The following is an 18,031-nucleotide window of genomic DNA, read 5'->3' as shown; positions in this document are numbered from 1 at the left end:
AATAATAATAAGATAATGATCTGATAAAGCTGTGTCCACTGCATGTATCTTAACTTTTTGTTTCACTACTATGAATCAGCAATCAGTGAAAATTACTAACTGTACAAAAATATCTCAGCTCGGAGAGAAACAACTCTAACCATCTTGTTTGATGTACATTATCGGGCTTTGAATCTTTGTAGTCATCGCTGAAATCTTTGCATAACCACAGAATGATGGAGATGGTTGAAACGATTGGTACCCAAGTCTGGGGAGTTTATCCATCTAGAGTGATAAAATTAAAATAGCTGAGTGACAATCTAACAGAGAAAATAAGCATCAAAAGCCTTCCTTTTTTGCCAAAGGCGTGTTCGTTAATTGGGTTCTGAGAATTGGAGATAAAGTTTGGGGATTGATCTATGAAAAGGAGCAGACTTAATGATTTGGTAGAAATGCTCATTTGGAAAAAAAGAGGTCAGTAGTAAGTGTAGTCCTTTTTCTAGCTTCTAAATCTTCATCAGTCTTTTGTGAAAAAGAAGGACCTCTGTTATTGCAGGGCTGGAATGAATATTGTACCCATTTCATGATCTAATCAAATGAAATAGACAACAAGCTCATATTGAGGCATTAATTATGGTTCGAGTTTCATTACATGAGCATTTTCAATAAAATAGAGCTGATGTAAGTTTTGAAGCTTGCACTACCGGACAATTCTGCTCTATTATTCACAACATGTTGTAGATCGCTGGGTTTCTCACGATGTCACGATCTTTAATATTGTATTTAAGATATTTGAACAGTTTTTCTTTTAGCTACAAGTCCAAATGCCACCCTCAGAACTTTCAATCGGAAGAAAAGAAGCAATATGTAATTATTAATCGCATTACCAATATCGCATGATAATGCGCTTTGTTGGAAAAAGGAAACGTCGTTTCCTTGGTTTGCGTGGTTGTGCAAACAGACCATGAAACCGTAATTACAATCCAGTCAATTTGTTGAACCAATAAAAGTCAGCGCATTGGGCGCAAACGGGCATTTTGCGGCCAAGTTTCACAGGTAAGTTTCACCAAGTATCCTCCTAGAAATTTTCTTCTTGAATTTTCTGAATAACCTCGATTTACAATTATTATATAGATTATAGGAGAGAGATGACTGACTTCCCTGAGGTCGATAATAGCATGTTATTCCAAGGAACGAAGCATCAGAAATTATCGGTAATTTGGCTGTAACTGAGCAAACGACCTTTTTGCGTCAAAGAAACGTCCCAGAAATGTTCATTCTTCACCATACTAAGCTGTGCTACTTATTGAAGAACAGTAAACTAGTTTTTGTTTTCAGCGCCTCGAAATACTTGTCCAAAAGCGTGTGACTAGAGTTCACATTCATAGTACAATCCGCCATCGACAGACCACGTTTTCTTCAATCTTTTTCTCCCAAGCGTGACCAGAAATGAATTTTGCCCTACAGTCTCACTATGTTTTCAAGTAGAAAAGTGACGAGAAGAAAATATTCACTAACTAAGCGATTTTTGTCGATCTTAATAAAGATTCTCAGGGTTGAAATTATGGTAAAGGTATGGAAGACAGTGCAGAGCATTGGTAACTAAATCTTAGATCTGAAATGGTTAACTAAAAGATTTCGACCTCGGGGATCTGCTTTTTTTTCGACCGGGAACTGATATTGTCTTTAAGAGATTTACATTTTAGCGTACCTAAGATCATTTTGCTTCACTTGTTTACCTTAATTTTACAAGTTTTGCTATCGTTCGTTTCCAATATCTGAGATTTCTAAGTGTCGATGTTTATCAACACACAGCGAATCCTCTTACATCAAGAGACGATGATTCTATCCTTTCTTGTCTAACAATTATTTTCATATTCACTCACTCAGGCTCTTCAAATCTTTGAAAGCTCAAGTGAAGTCATTTTAGTGCTGATCCACTTGTAAGTGTTAAATATGAATATGATCCCGACAAGTTACCATTTTATTCACAGCGTTAAAAAAGTAATATGACAACTAATTAAAGGTGACAGGCTGCGGGATTCGAGTACAAGATACGAGTAGCGGGATTTGCTGTGGTGTCAAAGCTCTGACTATCGTTGTTAGTCATGCGTAAAAGAAAAAATGTCTGTGTGGAAATATTTCTATTTTTCTTGGTAAAAATTATCAGTAACTTGGTGTGGCAACACGTGAAAGAGCGTGACATGGCTGATGTGACTTGTTACTTGACGTGACACATGTCACAACATAACACGACCTCACGTGACATTACGCGACATGCAGAATGTTGCATCATATTGCCAAAATAACTTACATAAAAGACACTCGGCAAGGGCGTTGCTGAGAAACACCCGCCCAAGAGAGAAAGACTTAAGTTATAAAGATAATATTTCAGACATTCTGCTAAATATCTTGAAAAAAATTATGTACCAATTAGCCGCATTTCAATAAACATTTTTGTGATTCCAACATTAAGTTAGTTAATGTTGCTTATTTTTTTGGCATTTCATTTCCCTAGCAGATAGTTTTCAGCACCATTATTTATCTATTTATCCATTTGTTTGTATATTTTTTTTAGTTTGGTCATTTTAATTTGTCCTCTCTTGGATGATTTTTTGTTAGTCGTAGGGAGCCGTTTAGACACAAAGCCAACGTGATGAACCCACTTTTCCTGATGTTACTGCTGAGCTCATGTATCGCTGTGGCATATACTCGGTCAGGTTTGTGCGGCCGCAATGGAGGAATGCCGTGTCCACCGGGCAAGCGAGAACAACTGATGGAAGGTGACAGAGTTCGTGAAGATGGTGCGTACGAACCCTTGCAATCATTTGTACCGTTGATAGAAAGGAGAGATGCCAGGCCAAAGTTAAAACGAATGTTTTTTAATAAAAAAATATTGTCTCTGCCATGAAAGAATACTTGTTACTGAGCTTGTGATGATCAAAAATCGAGTGAAGTCTACTTTAGATAAATCACAGAGAGATATTGTACGTGAATAATAATTATATAAATTATACAAAATAAATGAATTGCGACTAACATCTGCCTCGTAATTTGTTTGCTAGACTGCGCAAGCGCAGTTTAATTAAGCTGCCGAAAACAATAATGCCGGAAAGATCAGGAAAATTCTTCCAATGGGCCAAGAGATAGAAAACACGGTGGCAATGTCATAAACGCCAGATCTTTAGTACGAACATATGATTAACATAACAAAGGCAAGATAGTGACTGTAAAGGAAAAGATAACCATCGGATTAATGTTTAAGATAACAAGGCAAGCCCTTCAAGGATGAGAAAAATTTAAATTTTGAAAGCCGTACTTCTCTTACGAGGAATTTGCTGTATTTACAATTTTTTTTCAAAGGACTTTAGTGACAATTTACTCCTGTGGAAACCTTTTGAGGTCAAATTGGTATATGATCCTTCAAATATTATTCCTAACGCGCGATTGGTCCAAACGCATCACGTGACCAAATACTCCCCACAGCTAAAACTGGGAGATACCCGAGGATGTCACCTAAGTGATATTCCTCGATTTCAAACCTTACGTCCACCAAGATAAGTCTTTGTTTACAATCAAATTCAAGATGAGAGAGCGTATTGTGGTTTTTACAGAAGAGAGGAAATTTTTTTCTTCATAAAGTCGTACCAGAGTAGACTCAAAAGAAAACAATGCCACCCAGCAATCAGTAAGCTGTTCGTTAACAGTTTTACACGCGTGTTGCAAATATTTTATGGATAATAAACACAATATATAGCCACTATTATAGCAATAATAATATGCTCGTATATTTGTCCTTGGACATTATCTGTTCCTCGAAACTTTGCTCTGGGAAAATTATTCGCATCTTGGAGCTGATAACGCCGGAGGACAAGTATCCGTGCACATGTTCGCGCCAAATAGAGGATATTGTCTATACATCTGTTTAATTCACAAACTTCACCCTACGTTTGACGTTACATAAACGTTACCAAGTTACCATTAGGTATCATTTCTAATTACTTCTCCAGATTTCAATCAAGCTTTTCTTTGTACATATTAACATAAGAAAGGCAACATAAATTTACGTTAAGATAATTTGACGCTGTTTGTCAATTAAAGCGCTATCTGATGGAATTAGAATGATACGTTACGAACAAGTAGCGGGGAATGAAGAAAACAAAGTATGTATAATTAGAAAGTGTCGTTTTAGATCATAGATTAGATGGTGTACCCTTGTATAAAACACGTATACATTTAACTATTCCAGAAAAGACGCTAGAGGTTAGTTCAAAGTATAAAAAAAAAACACAAAACACTTCAAGGAAAGCAAGAGACTGAAAAGTTTGCGGTAAGAGTTAAGAAGTATCTTTTTCAACGCACTTATTCTTTACCCCGTCGTGATCTGATCAAATAATCTGCCCAAGAGATCGCTTGCGTGCCACTGATAAAAAAGACATAAATGTGAATCACTGCTTAATGAGTTCTAACTGCACTTACTATAGTAGTCAGTATGCAGTTTTATTCATTACATGTTTTTGATGGAATTCATCTATTTTTTCCTTTTTGGAAATCTCGATAAATTGTTGATGCTGCAGCTGCAGTGGCAATGTTATGTGCATCAACTCTTGTGTTGCAGGCAATCCATGAAATTGAAACAAAGTCTTTTGTTTCAATTTTATAGTCTTTCGATGGAGTGTCTCACCCCTTTTCAGTGCGGTTATAGCATATTTGGTAAATACAGGGAGTCAAGAGACTATCAACTTGATATCCTCTTGAGGGAGCTCAGTCGTGCAGTATATATTTCATCATTAATACTTGTAGGAGACGCGGTTTCTAAGAAGGTAGCGCGCTGGATTCCGCAGGGATCGAAGTTTGGGTTCGGGTCATTGTGTATTTTTTTCCTTGAGTGAGTCACTTAACTCTCTTCCGCACATTAGTAATGAGAATGGCTAAGAGCCTCCTTACTCAGAAATGATGCAAGGAAGATAGAAATTTTGAGAGCTCTGAAGTGACTTGATATCAACCTAGTAACTATGATAGGTCTACGCCCAGAACGCACCTTCCAAGTGCAATTATAATTTGTCATGGATGGCGCTTCTCCTCTTAAACGATAGGTCTTCGATTCGATCCATGAAGTTTTCCATTAACTAATTCTATTTTACCTCATTCTTCAAAAGGATATTTTTGATTGTATTTTGCTCTGAACGTAACCGTTTGTTGTAGGGTTTAAAAGCCAATTATTACTGAAGAGCTGCGTTTGTCTTTCCCTTTACTGCCATAAAAAGAAATGATGATAACGTCGCGATAATTCAAAGATACATTTCACTGTCTCTGTATTTCTTAGCATTTGAGGGTTCTATTTCGGAGTCAGAGTGTGTGTGCGAGGCATATAAATACTAAAATATAAGATGGCTTCTCGCCCTTGAGTCGGATGTTGAGTTGGAGTGTCTCAAATGCGCAAACGTCTGCACACAGTTCTGATTTCAGCTCGCTTTTCATCCATCAGAAAATTTTGCTTTTCTCGGATCTCAGCTATCAGTTAAAAACGCGTTATTTCTTAGCAGACTGTTAACATTTTGACCAGTTCTAAGCTATCGGCTGAGCTACATCAAGATTCCTGACACAGTAAAAGAATTAGACACTTACGGAAGATCGGAACGATGGAACGAAGAAGTGAATTTTGGGTCAGAACAAAAACTAAGAAATGGCTTACAACCATTTCTGATTTAAAAAAAAGGCCCAGACAAAGTATTAGTGAAACACTGCGAAACGTGCTGAAGGACAATCTGCACGGGACTGATATCGCATCCATAAGGAACATTAATGCCTTGGTCTTGGTCAGTCAGGGGTATTGCAGCCAAGAGGTATTCAACCCATCTCCTCATTAGGTACAAGAATACTTATGTTTGACTTCATTTCCTTTCAGAGGTAACATGATTAAATCAGTTGTAGTTACACTTCTCCTGTCTCTGTGTGTGGCAAATTCATTAATAATCTGTGGTCGTAATGGGGGCGTGCCATGTCCAAATGGAAAACGAGAGCTACAGAAGCAAGTAAAAGATGCAGTGGACAAACCCGCCAGGCTATTGGCTAAGCTGAAGAAAGGAACAGGTGTTTTTCTGATGAAAAGAAAAGACTTAGTTGAAATTTAAATCGCATTTTGAACGAAGGAAAGAGCTTCAAAAAAAGGTCATCCCCCTCTCACTTGACTGACTAGGTGTAATAAAAATTTTCATAATTGCAACTTCAATTACTAGCCTTTTTGTGATATAGTAAATATAATAATACATCAGTGGTATCTTGGGGTAGACAGATTGACCATGACGTAACCGTAGACTAGGTATTCGATGGGCTCAAGAGGAAATAACCGGGAGAGAGCGATAACAAGAGCGTTGGCCGAGATTTGTCCGATTTCGCGAAAGTTTATTCTAAGCTCTAAGTGAAAACGGAAGTCTCCTTCCCCGGACATCAGTATTGGTGATTCTTTCTCACTTAAAGAAGTTCCCCATCGTTTCTGAAGTCATTTTAATCCGAAAAGAAAAAATAAAGTCGCAGTCTTATTTTAAGAAGTGGGAAGTTTTCCCCTTTTTTGTAAGTGAAAGGCAATGTGAGTAACGGAAAGCGAAACCTGACATCTGTAGGTACATGATTACATAACAACCGTTTAAATGTGACAACCGGCAAAACGTGACATTCACCGACATGACATCTTAAACGTTGGGTATTTACTCACAGGGAAAACGGAAAAGCCGTGTTAGGTTTGGAACAAAAAAAAAAAAAATTGCGATAAGACCACCTGAATCTCTCCAGTTTTCGCGAGTGCATCACCTTTCTTTTCACCTAATGTCAAGAAAACTGCCTGCAAAGAAAGCCTCTTTAAACATAGCCCAGTATTTCGATATTATTTGAGACTGATAAATTTTTGCTCATTTGCATGTTCATTCAACCAAGAACACAAATATTGTTTGGATGTATGAGGAGAGAGAAAAAATCCCAGTACAAGTTCTGGTCAAAAGTAGCTAAGGAATTTTCATGGGGTATTTGTGCTTTATATTTTGATAGAGGGTTTAAATGGGGTGATGGCTTTTACGGCAACAATAAAAATTTGGGCACTTACGGCTAACTGTTGTCCAAAAACAACACTTTCGAGAAACAAAAAATTTTTACGAGTCCCTTTTTTTTACGACTAACGGTTAAAAGTTGTCAATTTATACGCCCAACAGTTTAATTTTTTTGGCCATTTTGCGGTGTACGTATTTGAATTTTTAATACATCAGCTCCATTTTAATATTATCATGAATTAAGAATTAAGAATATGCTCAATACTTAAACGGAAATTAAATTTATTCCATTCAGGTAAACGATAGGATTTAAAAATGAAATTACTAATGCAGTTAATACTTGCTACGATCTGAAATAACTGTTTCAGTGGACAAACTCCCAAACTCCTTAACTTACCATAGAAAGGAGCGGAGCCGAAGTGGAAATTGTGGCAGGCGTGTTCGATCTGAGACAATTCCTGCCTTCGTGGTATTGTAGCGCTCTGACTTGAATTGAAAAAATTTCATTCATGCTTAAGAAGCAATGTGCAGAAGAGAGTGGTGTCCAAACTACGTGCTCTTGAAATCAGTATTTCTTCACACATTATGCTTCATACTTCAGTTCTATTTCGACATTTTTTTGAGGAATGGGAAACTTTAATAGATGACAAACCTACCGTTCGTCTTGTTATCACAAAAAAATAAAGATTGATGTTCGAAACCAAATATAATTTATTCCATTTAGGCAAATGATAACTTCTGCATGAGCAATTACTGACGCGGTTAATAATTAATGAGAATTAGAGTACCTGTTTTAGTGGAAAAACTTCCCCATTCGACAAAGAAGAAGCTTTTAAGTCAATGCATAAAGGGCATAGAGCGGACACATTTCCTTTCTGGAAATGCCTTTAGGAAAACAATGAACATAATTTACTATATCAAGACTGCGAATATAAAATGAATCTACAACTGTCAATCTGACAGACAAGAAAGGGCGAGCACTTGACACAGGTGAAGAATATGTTTATTCAATAATGTCTCAGCACGAAGTAAAGTTCATTCGGTTGTTGTCAACAACCTATCAACTAAGCGCAAAAACGTTATTCGAATTATTTTACGACACAATCTTTCTCTATTCCTAAAAAGAGAAAATTCTGGGAACATCTAATCTGGCGTCATGAGTCAGGGCAACGGCGCTTTCTTGAATTGACTGGAGGAAACTAATGAAGATAGTAATCATCACTACTGCAAATGTTTTTTGGAGGTTATTTATAAGCGAAAAACTTTGCCTGAATTCTTAGATACCGCCCGAGTCGCCAGAGGCTGTGGACCGATGCAAATTTAAAAGGGAAGCTTCGCCGAAACGTTTTCATACTGATCAAGAAAGGTGAGTTGAAAAGGTTTACAAGCAAACTTTGAAATATTCTTTTGATAAATACTTGTCACGATTTGACACCCGTCAGTTTAAGAGTGCATCAAAAAAACAAGCATGCACACTCTTGAATGATCGACAGCACTGGTTTGGCAATCAAACTTGAGTTGAATGACTAATTGGACGAATCATTCTTCAAAAACAGTAAGTTATCTCACGGAAAGTTTTATTCGCCTCAAGCAAAGATTATTCTACGAAGATTTACCACGGTCTAGTTTAATTAGTAAGGAAAAGTTATTGTAAGTGAATTCAAATTTTTGTTTTGTAGATGTGAGAATGTGCACGTTTGTCAGTTGCTGCAATGGTGTGCGTAAATCTTGCCTTTCTTCCAACTAAAAACTTAAGTTGAATGATACACGTCATCAAGGCATAACAGGTTTTAATACAGCATTTACTCATTGATATTAATATTGCTTCGGTTTCTGATGTGCATTTTGCCGTAGAAATGTCCAAATTTAACGGTATAGCGAAGCCTTACCGAAAGTGTATTTGTAGTAGAACTAAACTTTATTCAACGTTTTACAGGGAGTTAATTGCTTTGGAGAATTCAGATATCGAATGAATAAATGTTAGGCCCAGTTCAGACGTCGTGCTTCTTCTGGGCCGGAACTTAATTGAAAGTAGGTTCAACTTTTTTTTTTAACACGGCAGAAGCACAACTCTGATTCAGCAGTCGGGCTGGAGGATTTATCGAAAAATACGCACACACACACGCTTGACACACTTTAATTTTGATATTCATACATATTTTCAAGATATTTCTTTGACCCCCGCAGATAGCAGATGCTAATCGACGTGGGTTAATTTTTTTTTCTCAACTAACTTAATTTAATCACGCTGGAAACAAGACGAAGATGAAGAAATAAAACATAAACAGACAAAAAGATACACAAGAAAAGAAAAAAAAGAAAATGAGTGCGCAAACGGGAGCGCAATTCTGCAAAAATTTAATATATTCAACATTTTTAATTTGACTTGGCAGAGGCACGGCATTTAAATCGTTATCCCGCAGAATGTTGTGGCACGTCATAGCTTGTCCAAATTAATTGTTCGTCGTACTTTATTAAAAACTTGATATCCGACGCTGTGCATCTGCCGTGCGTTTGTTGAACTTAATTAACTTTGAAGCGACAGGGGCACGACGAAGTCTGGACAGGGTCCAACATTAATACATTTCATCGTAAACAATTACTTCACATTTTAACTTTCTGCGTTATTTTTTATGAAGGATTATTACATAACAAACCGTTTTTTAGGCCGGCAAAACAACACATTCTTTCTTGCAACGAAGCGAGGAATTCTCAAGGCGACTCAAGATGCAACGTTTGCCGCCCGCAGTGAGCGGGCAGGAAGGGAGCGTGCTGCCCGCTCTTGGAGCTAATCAGACTGCCGGATTTGTAGAATGCCGCACGCTTACGCACCGAGAAAAAAAAACTGAAATTTGAGTTGTTTACCTAACACATAAGATCGAACAAGTGAAGAGCACGTTTACTCAATTAAATATTGTCTCAGCACGAAGGACAGTTATGTTTTGATGTTGCCAACAACTTATCAACTGAGCGTAGAAACCTTTTTTCGAATTTTTTTTACAATATAATGTCATCTTGGATGCATTTAATTCATGTTAAGGTTGGGGTCAGGAAATGGTAACGTTCTTCAAAATCAAGCTTATACCATAGATGACGTAAGTAGCCTGTAGGAGTAATTTTACAGGTTTCCTCCAAAATTGCGAGATCTTATTAAAAAGAAAACTGCATTGGCGCCTACAATCGTCTATTATGACGTTTTCTGGATGAATTTCAGCAATTGCAGTGATTGTTTTTTTTTCTCGTACTTTGTCAGAACTTCCATCTTTTAGCCTGAGCTTCCTGGAGAGATCGTTTTCCATCGAAACTGAAAAGATGAATTCAAAATCCAGCGTTTGTTACACAGCCTCAAGTTTATTGATATCATTGATATATCATATCATCTTTGTGAAGATAACCAATTGTTATGAGTCTGGAGTGCTACCTAGAGTCACTGTGCTTTCAAGTCAGACGCTTGATTTATCACAATGGCGTGCTAACCTGGACATAGATGTTGTAAAATTTCCTGCGGGAAACCTTAGTTTCTATGATGCTCTGAAAGTCGCAGAAACGATTTCTAGAACAGTGCAAGAAGGAAATGGCACCAAGGCTATCATAGGGTCTGGTAACAAATTCATTGACAGGTTAATCGCAGGCACGCTTGGATTGTTGGTGGTTCCATTCATAAGTATCTTGAGGCAGGATGAGTATCAGGTATTTAAAGAAAATCCTTTTATTATATATTGAGAATATCATTGTGAAGAAGAAAGTACCGGACTGGCGTGTCATGTAAGTAGCGCGCGCGCTGAGACATTTAACGTTGCTCAGTTCGTAAGCAAGTTACGCGTACGATTTCTCACGTGTGTGTTTTCGCAGTTTTAGTCGCATTAAGTCGCAGTTTTAGTCGCATTTAGTCGAACAATCATATAATTTCATCACTGTTAAATGAAGGGGGTTCGCAAGCTTGTGACTATTACAACAGAGGAATTTACTGCTAAATACATCCATTTTGCAAAGTGGTCAACAGTAGGCAGATATTTAATAGCCTGGTTCAATGACCTTCGTGAGGGTCTTCTCGCGTTTTCTCACGAATATGAATATTGGAAACTTTCCATTGCAATGGCGACTGTGGTTGACTGTTTTGAGAAATACTAATTAAAAATAGCTATGGCGAGAAGAATAGACAGTTTTTTTGGTTTAAACTAATTAAAAAAGGCATACTTTTCATAAGGTTTTGGTTGCTTCACTAAGCCGCAGCAAAAGATTTTCATCTCTTGGCCTTAGTCAGTTTTTTGAATGATCAAGGCAGCGGTAAGGTAAAGACAACGCACCGATAAAAAAAGGAATTTAATATAAAATTATACGCTTAAAAGGAGGAAATAGAGGTTTGAACGTAACATGTCCTGAAATCAATGTGCATGGAAATTTCATGACAAACTAAATGGGTCAAATCATCGATTAATTTTCAGTTTTAGATAATTTACCGAAATTTCTTTATCCATCGGTTTCTTTTTCTCTTACGTCATTTTTTAACATTTCCTTTCTAGTTGACGCATCGGGAAATAGTAATCCTGGATTTTTTTGTATGCCATCCAGTCCCCCTGTTAGACCATTCCCTCATTTCCATTTATTTTATCATTTTTGGATGACTAGTACCTCACTCCCAGATGTTTTGTTACTAGTTTAGAGTCGCGCTCTATTAAAAAAATCAGGTTACGAGATCGAAATTTCAATCGCGTGATAGTTGATGAGGGTGAAACATAGAAATAGAAAGCAACAGTGATATAAATGTTTTAGTATAAATCTACTATTCAAAACTTAACAACCTGACAGGCTCATGTTGACATTTTATTTTGTTTACAACAGCAAATTGTTCAAAAGCTCAGTCAATCAGATGAATTCACCACAACTGGTATGGCACACTGAGTGGCATTTTATGTTACTGCCGAGCGGGAAATTTAAAATTGACTTAAAGAAAATCATCACGGGAATAAGTTCTCTTAGTTGAAATCTCTTGGTTACTGATAATACTTGGCATATTTAAAACATAAATTTTGAATGATGGGTTTTTGCAACACTTTACTCAATAGGGTCAGCTCTATATTAACCTCAGCCCATCAACACTTACGGAGCACATTAGCATTGCTTTTAAAATTGCCGATCAACTTGGTTGTCAACATGTCGCAGTGTTCACCTCCAGATTTCACAGGTCAGAAATTCTGCAACAGATTCAAAATCAGACAAGGAAATCTTATATCTCCTCAAGCATTACAGAATTGCATCTTAATGACACGCCTATTGGCATTGCGAGAATGATGACAGAAATTTTTAAGATCACTGTAAACTATAACTCAGTTTTGGTTGTAATGGACTGCAGTGAACAGGACGCTTCGTTCCTCATAGAAGCTACTTACACTGTCAATATAAACCCTGTGCAATTTCAGTGGTTGTTTCTCAGAGAGGAGGAAAATAGCACTGATGAAGTGATATCCCTTCCTATAAATGTGTTTGGCCTACGTTCAAAATTTGATAAAAAGCAATGGGTGCAGGATGCATTGCTCCTCCTTAATGGCTCGCTTTATTCAAGTAACGACCAGAATAAATTTAACAACATGGGATCCGTCAGCTCAAAAGTTACCGACCAATTTGAACTATACAGGTGAGTAAAACATGAAAGCCATACGGAGGGGAGGTAAACGAGTGGTGAACGATCAAACATTTGCTTGAGAAGAAAAACGTCAGTTGAATGAAATGTATGATCTTGAGAATTCATTATCTATGTCAGTTTGAGAGAGGCAGCTAAAAATTTACCAGTTTCAAAAATCTTTTAGCCAGCCGGGTTTAAGAAAATGTATCATCCATACCGGCCTTAGTTGGGCTATTATTAGGCACAAAGTATCGGTGCCCTAAGTAACCATCTTGCAATTACCTCGCCCGTTACTCAAGAGATTTGGCTGGGGACAAACAGGGGTTGAAATGACACAAGCTTAGTTATTTAGAGATTCTCCGCGACGACAAGAGTTATCAGAAAGATGGGAGTAATGGGAATAAGTTTCCAGGGGAGGATTCAGTTAGTTAGCAGGATACTGTCTTGGTATAGGTAACGAGTGCACCAAATCTCGTTGTGTGGTGGGAGTATGAGTCACCAGATTAATGATAAAGGATAAACTTAAGAAATAATTTCTTTGCTGCTTTGGGTCAATCCAAGAAGAAAAGTGGATCATGAAACGTGATTTTAAAACAGAAGTGTCTGCAGTAAAGAAAAGAGAAGCAAAGGCTCGATGTTTTTTTCGAAGATTTATGCCTAATCGAAAAAAAAAAGAAATGAAAGAGAAAATAGTATAGTTTGTGCCCTATAAAAGAAAATGTTCCTAACAAAACGTTCTTTAGGAGAGACTCTGTTATGATGCTATGACTTAGAGCCACTTAATGGGCATTTTTATACGTTGGTAATTTTGTATTATCAGCTGAGTTGATAACGTAAATTGGCGACCGTAAACAATTCCAAATCTGACGTTTTGAGCGTTAGCCCTTCGTTAATACGAAGAGCAAAGAGGCGAAGCGCTAACGCTCGAAACTTCAGCTTTTAAACTCTTTACGGTGGCCAATTTACGTTGTCAACGCGGTTGATAATAATAAATTACCTCGTTATACTCTCCCACCGACGCAGCACCACAATTTCATCAGAGACTAACTCCTTTTACATATTTATACCTTGTCTGTCTAAAAAATGTTACTCTTTAAAACTCCAGAAAAATGCTAGATCAGGCGTTCTTGGGAAAAACAGGATGGGTTCAGTTCGACGAGAAAGGAAACCGAGTGGCGACTAGTTATGATATCATCATCACATTCCGAGAGAACTCATCAAGTTCAGGGGAAGTGGCATGGGTTACCGTGGGATCTGCAACAGGCCATCGAGTCAGCTTTCAAAGGTCGTTATGGGCGACCAATGTTTGTGATCACAAAGAAATACTTCGAGTGGTGGTTATTGAAGAAGAACCAATGTTGATAGTAAGTAAGGAAGATGTGGCTACATTCAGTGAGTGCGTTTTGAGTTACCCTTGCACAAAATACAAGCACTATGATAACAACTCCGAGCAAAATACACCGATAAAGTGCTGTTGTATTGGCTTTCTAATAGATCTCTTGCAGTGGCTTGAAAAAGACTTATCTCTTTCGGTGGAGTTGTATTTGGGTAGGGATGGCAAGTATGGGGCTTACAATGCGGACTCTAAAGAATGGGATGGAATGATTGGCGATTTGCTTTCCAACAGAACTGACATGGCTCTTTCAGCGTTGACTACAACGAGAATGAGGGAAAAATACATTGACTTTTCTTATCCATTTTTTCATGGAGAAATGAAGCTGCTCATCTCTGTCACTCCAGTAAGAGTTAATGTGGAAATTGGGTTCCTGGCACCGTTTGACAAAGCCTTGTGGATTGTCTTTTTGGCTACTGTCAGTGGTATTCTTGCAACAGTATGGCTCATGGAAAGAATAAGTCCGAATCGCCAACGGATAATCTTTGCAGAAAAGGACACCAAATTCAGTTTGTCGACATGTATGTCTTACATTTGGAGTAATGTAGTGAAACTTGAGTTGGAAGGCAAGAAGCCACAGAGCATTAGTGCGAGACTTACAACTGCTGTGTTTTCCTTCTCAACACTGATAATAATTACAACATACACGGCTAAATTGGCAGCTTCTCTTGTTCAACTGGATGGAGAATCCCCTGTCACAGGGATTAATGATCCTAAGGTAACTAAAACTAAAGCTCTGAATGTAGGTTATTTTCTTTCTGTCCTGTTCTAAAATGGCTTCAAGCCATTTCAGGACAGGTTGAAGATACGATTTCGGGCCAATGATATCTGTGAACATAACTTGGTAAGCCTGTGTAAATTGGTGTTTCCTCCAGCTCCCATAAAGACCATTAAGACCCATAAAAACCATCATAAATATCGTGAGTTCAACACAAAGAAAAATCATTTTGGGTAGCTCACGTATGAGACAATTTAGATAAGGTTTCAGGTATTCATATTGGAATATTTTTAGAAAAGAGCTGACACTGTTTCTTACTTGTTTTGCAGTTTCAAGATCCTCCGCCAGGCTTCACATTTACCACTCTTCATAGTAGTAGTATACTGTCCTTCTTTACAAACAGTGATGATCCTGCATACAGAAAAATAGGAAGAAACATGATTCCCTATACTGTGAGGAGCTACAACGAGGGCCTCGAAAAACTAAAGAAAGGGTCGGTATTAATCCTCTTTTCAAACTTGGATTTATGATGGAAACATGTCTTGCACACGGTAGTGAATATACAGCCTTAGTCATGCCTTCCTAAGAAAGGGGTTACTTATTTTGAATGTTCTCCATGTAAGAATAAATGTTATGACCTGCTAAAATTCCAAGTAAAAACCTTTGGGCAGAGTTATAATAAACAATCAACCCCTATATATTCCCTATTGCCTTGTAACTGAGTGGTAACGGCCATGACACCTGGGTTATAATGGGTTGTAGTGCATTCTTAGGGATCTGAATGGAGGACTCCACAAAGGCGGTTGAGCGGCAACTATGTGGATTCTCCCACTTCAAGCAATTCATCGTTGCTACCCAAAAACTGATTAAAACTAAGTAAGTCCCCCTCTCCCGCGTTGAAAATAACTCTGTAATGCATAGTTTCTTATCTACCAAAATTTTGTATGAGACTGTTACCCCAGGATGGTGTCCGGTCAATTCGCCACCACAACAAACTCGCCACCGCAAAACTCGCTACCGCGAAGAGTCAAGTTGCTACCAGTGGCGATTTGACTTCAACATTATGAGTAGCCTGTCGTATGAACCTTACATCAAAACTAAGACTTTGTAGAAGTATATTGCGAAAAGGGAAAAGGACTCAGAAGTTATGCGTAGCGTCTCAATTATGGAACGTAAACCGGTAAATGAAGTTAAACATGTTGATATCCCAAACTTCAGTTTGCGGAAAGCGAAACCAGAGTAATTTTCGCCAAATGATGTTCATAGTAGTGATTTTCGCCGATGTTGATTAAACCGCATGAAATTTACATCAAATGAAAGCTAAGATATAGTAGTATATTGCGACATGAAATGCTCGTACAAGTAGAGCGAAATTTGTAGAAACGGACTTAGCTTCCTTTCTATGTGTTAATCACAAAGGATGCCGTCTTGACCTATAACACGAGTTTCTTTCTCATGAACGCATTTCGTAATCAAATCTAATGAAACTTATATCATAAAAGTGCATACAAACCCAGTGTATTACAATAATAAATAGCATGTCAGCGATGTTTCGCTGACATACGGCTTTGAGGTGCCTCCGCGTCAGGAGCCATTTACAATGTGATGGATGTTACATGTGGCATTTAACGGATAACGTGCCATAATTGAGAATTGACTGTAAACCCTCAGAATAACTCATGTCGATCTCTCTAAGCCAACCCAATTAGTAAACTGCGGTTATAATTAATTTAGGCAGGCATTTTTTTTTTCTACAAGTTCACAATCTAGTCTCCTTTTCCCAGTTACGCGTAGTCCTGAGAAGGACATTTGTCAGTTGTGATGACTAACGTTTGGACAACCTGAGTGAATGTCTCGATTCTGATGAAAAAAACTGAAAGATATCGACGTTCCTTCATGCCATCTATTTGTAGTAAATTCTCAATCTTACCCAATAATAAACGAGGAAACTGTTTTTATGTTTTTAGTGAGTAAATATCACTTTTGCACAAAGGTCTTAAGGGTAAATTAGATACTAATTAGCATATATCTTATAATTCAACTTTTATCGTGTATGGTAATTTTTAAGGATCATGCATATCGTTTAATTTTTCTAGAACTTATTGACGGTAAATACCACGCAATTTACCTTACTAGTTGCGATGTGACATTGTTTGTTTAATAAATCTATCATATCTATCATGATGACTTTAGGGCTCTACTGAAAAAAACCTTGAAGAGTTGGGTTCCCTCATTAAATATCATGATTATTATAATAATTATTATTAATTTTTGTTTGTCACTTCTGCTAAGTTTGTCGAAACGTCCGCCACCACCACCAACAACAGTCCTTCACAGGACTTTCTTCCTCCTATACGATTAGACTACACGATCACTTGATTTTGCTACGCCTATTTATTTTCGGTTTTTTTTTCTGAGTCAACGAATGAAACGCCACATGGTCTTATCTTCCAGTTTGTACACATTCCTTACTTTGATTTTCACTTACTTTTCAGGGAAATTAAAGCCTTCATCTACGACTCACCATTCATTGACCTTGGAGCTTCCAAGATGCCCGGATGTTCGTTTAAAGTAGTAGGGAACCCAATAATTACTGTAGCATACGCAATAGGATTTCCCAAAAACTCGAAGTGGAGAAATCCGGTTTCAAATCTGTTGCTTAAATACCAAAAAATAGATTACTTTAGGAAACTGAAGGAAAAATGGTTTAGAGGAGGCTGTTTTTATACCGGTCGATCATCTCAAAGCGCTGAAGAGATGAAGCCTGTTAATTTTGGTGGCCTTTTCTTTATATTAGGTGGAGCAATAGTTGTGTGTTTTCTTATTTTACTTGGAGAGTGCCTGTGGTCGCGCCATGAACGAAAGGAAGGGAGATTTACCCCTAAAAGAATCGGACAGAGTAACAAGTCCTCAATAATTCTTTCCTTCTCTGACGACCAAAGAAAGGAGCGAAGCCAAGGTGGAAATTTTAGCACGCGTGTTCGATCTGAGACAATTCCTCCTTTCTTGGTAGTGTAGCATTTTTGCTATTATAAAACAAATATTAATTATTTTTAAAAGTTAATGTGCTAAGGAAAATGTATGCCAGATAACTGCCACAAATGCTGAAATCTGAAATTAATCTGAGAATCCCACCCCCCAAAACGCTTTCAAGTCAATCCATAAAGGCATTCACCTTCTGGAAATGACATGGGGAAAATAATTAAGCCTGCGATAATCATACATTTACAGTATCAAGGCTGCACATTTATAGTGAATCTCTAACTGTTAATCTG

The 18,031-nt window shown here is 37.6% G+C and overlaps 1 protein-coding gene and 2 long non-coding RNA genes across 5 annotated transcripts; all 3 read left to right on the top strand.

The window, feature by feature from the left end:
- Nucleotides 1-988: 988 nt before the first annotated feature.
- Nucleotides 989-3,018, top strand: LOC149048309 (uncharacterized). The gene is made up of 3 exons (XR_016184523.1): nt 989-1,035; nt 1,870-1,922; nt 2,602-3,018. It is a non-coding gene; the product is annotated as an uncharacterized LOC149048309 (long non-coding RNA).
- A 471-nt stretch (nt 3,019-3,489) lies between these two features.
- LOC149048308 (uncharacterized) lies at nt 3,490-6,179 on the top strand. Of its 2 annotated transcripts, none has more exons than XR_016185001.1 (2): nt 3,490-3,667; nt 5,888-6,179. It is a non-coding gene; the product is annotated as an uncharacterized LOC149048308 (long non-coding RNA). The 2 variants fall into 2 exon arrangements; XR_016185002.1 differs by lacking the exon at nt 3,490-3,667 and adding an exon at nt 3,951-4,309.
- A 1,902-nt stretch (nt 6,180-8,081) lies between these two features.
- On the top strand, nt 8,082-17,815 carry LOC113682596 (glutamate receptor ionotropic, NMDA 1). 2 transcript variants are annotated; one of them, XM_027199761.2, is made up of 6 exons: nt 8,082-8,388; nt 10,276-10,712; nt 12,089-12,657; nt 13,751-14,756; nt 15,086-15,249; nt 17,252-17,815. In XM_027199761.2, exons 2-6 carry the CDS (start codon nt 10,335-10,337, stop codon nt 17,772-17,774), a joined length of 2,640 nt encoding a protein of 879 aa, XP_027055562.2. In that variant the 5' UTR covers nt 8,082-8,388; nt 10,276-10,334; the 3' UTR covers nt 17,775-17,815. The 2 variants fall into 2 exon arrangements, with proteins under 2 accessions (XP_027055562.2, XP_089056719.1); XM_089200593.1 differs by lacking the exon at nt 8,082-8,388 and adding an exon at nt 8,553-8,672.
- The last annotated feature ends 216 nt before the right edge of the window (nt 17,816-18,031 follow it).

This window comes from Pocillopora damicornis, chromosome 3, assembly GCF_964200805.1.
Source record: "Pocillopora damicornis chromosome 3, jaPocDami1.2, whole genome shotgun sequence".
Lineage (NCBI taxonomy): Eukaryota > Metazoa > Cnidaria > Anthozoa > Scleractinia > Pocilloporidae > Pocillopora > Pocillopora damicornis.
This window is presented reverse-complemented; position numbering and strand designations above follow the sequence as displayed.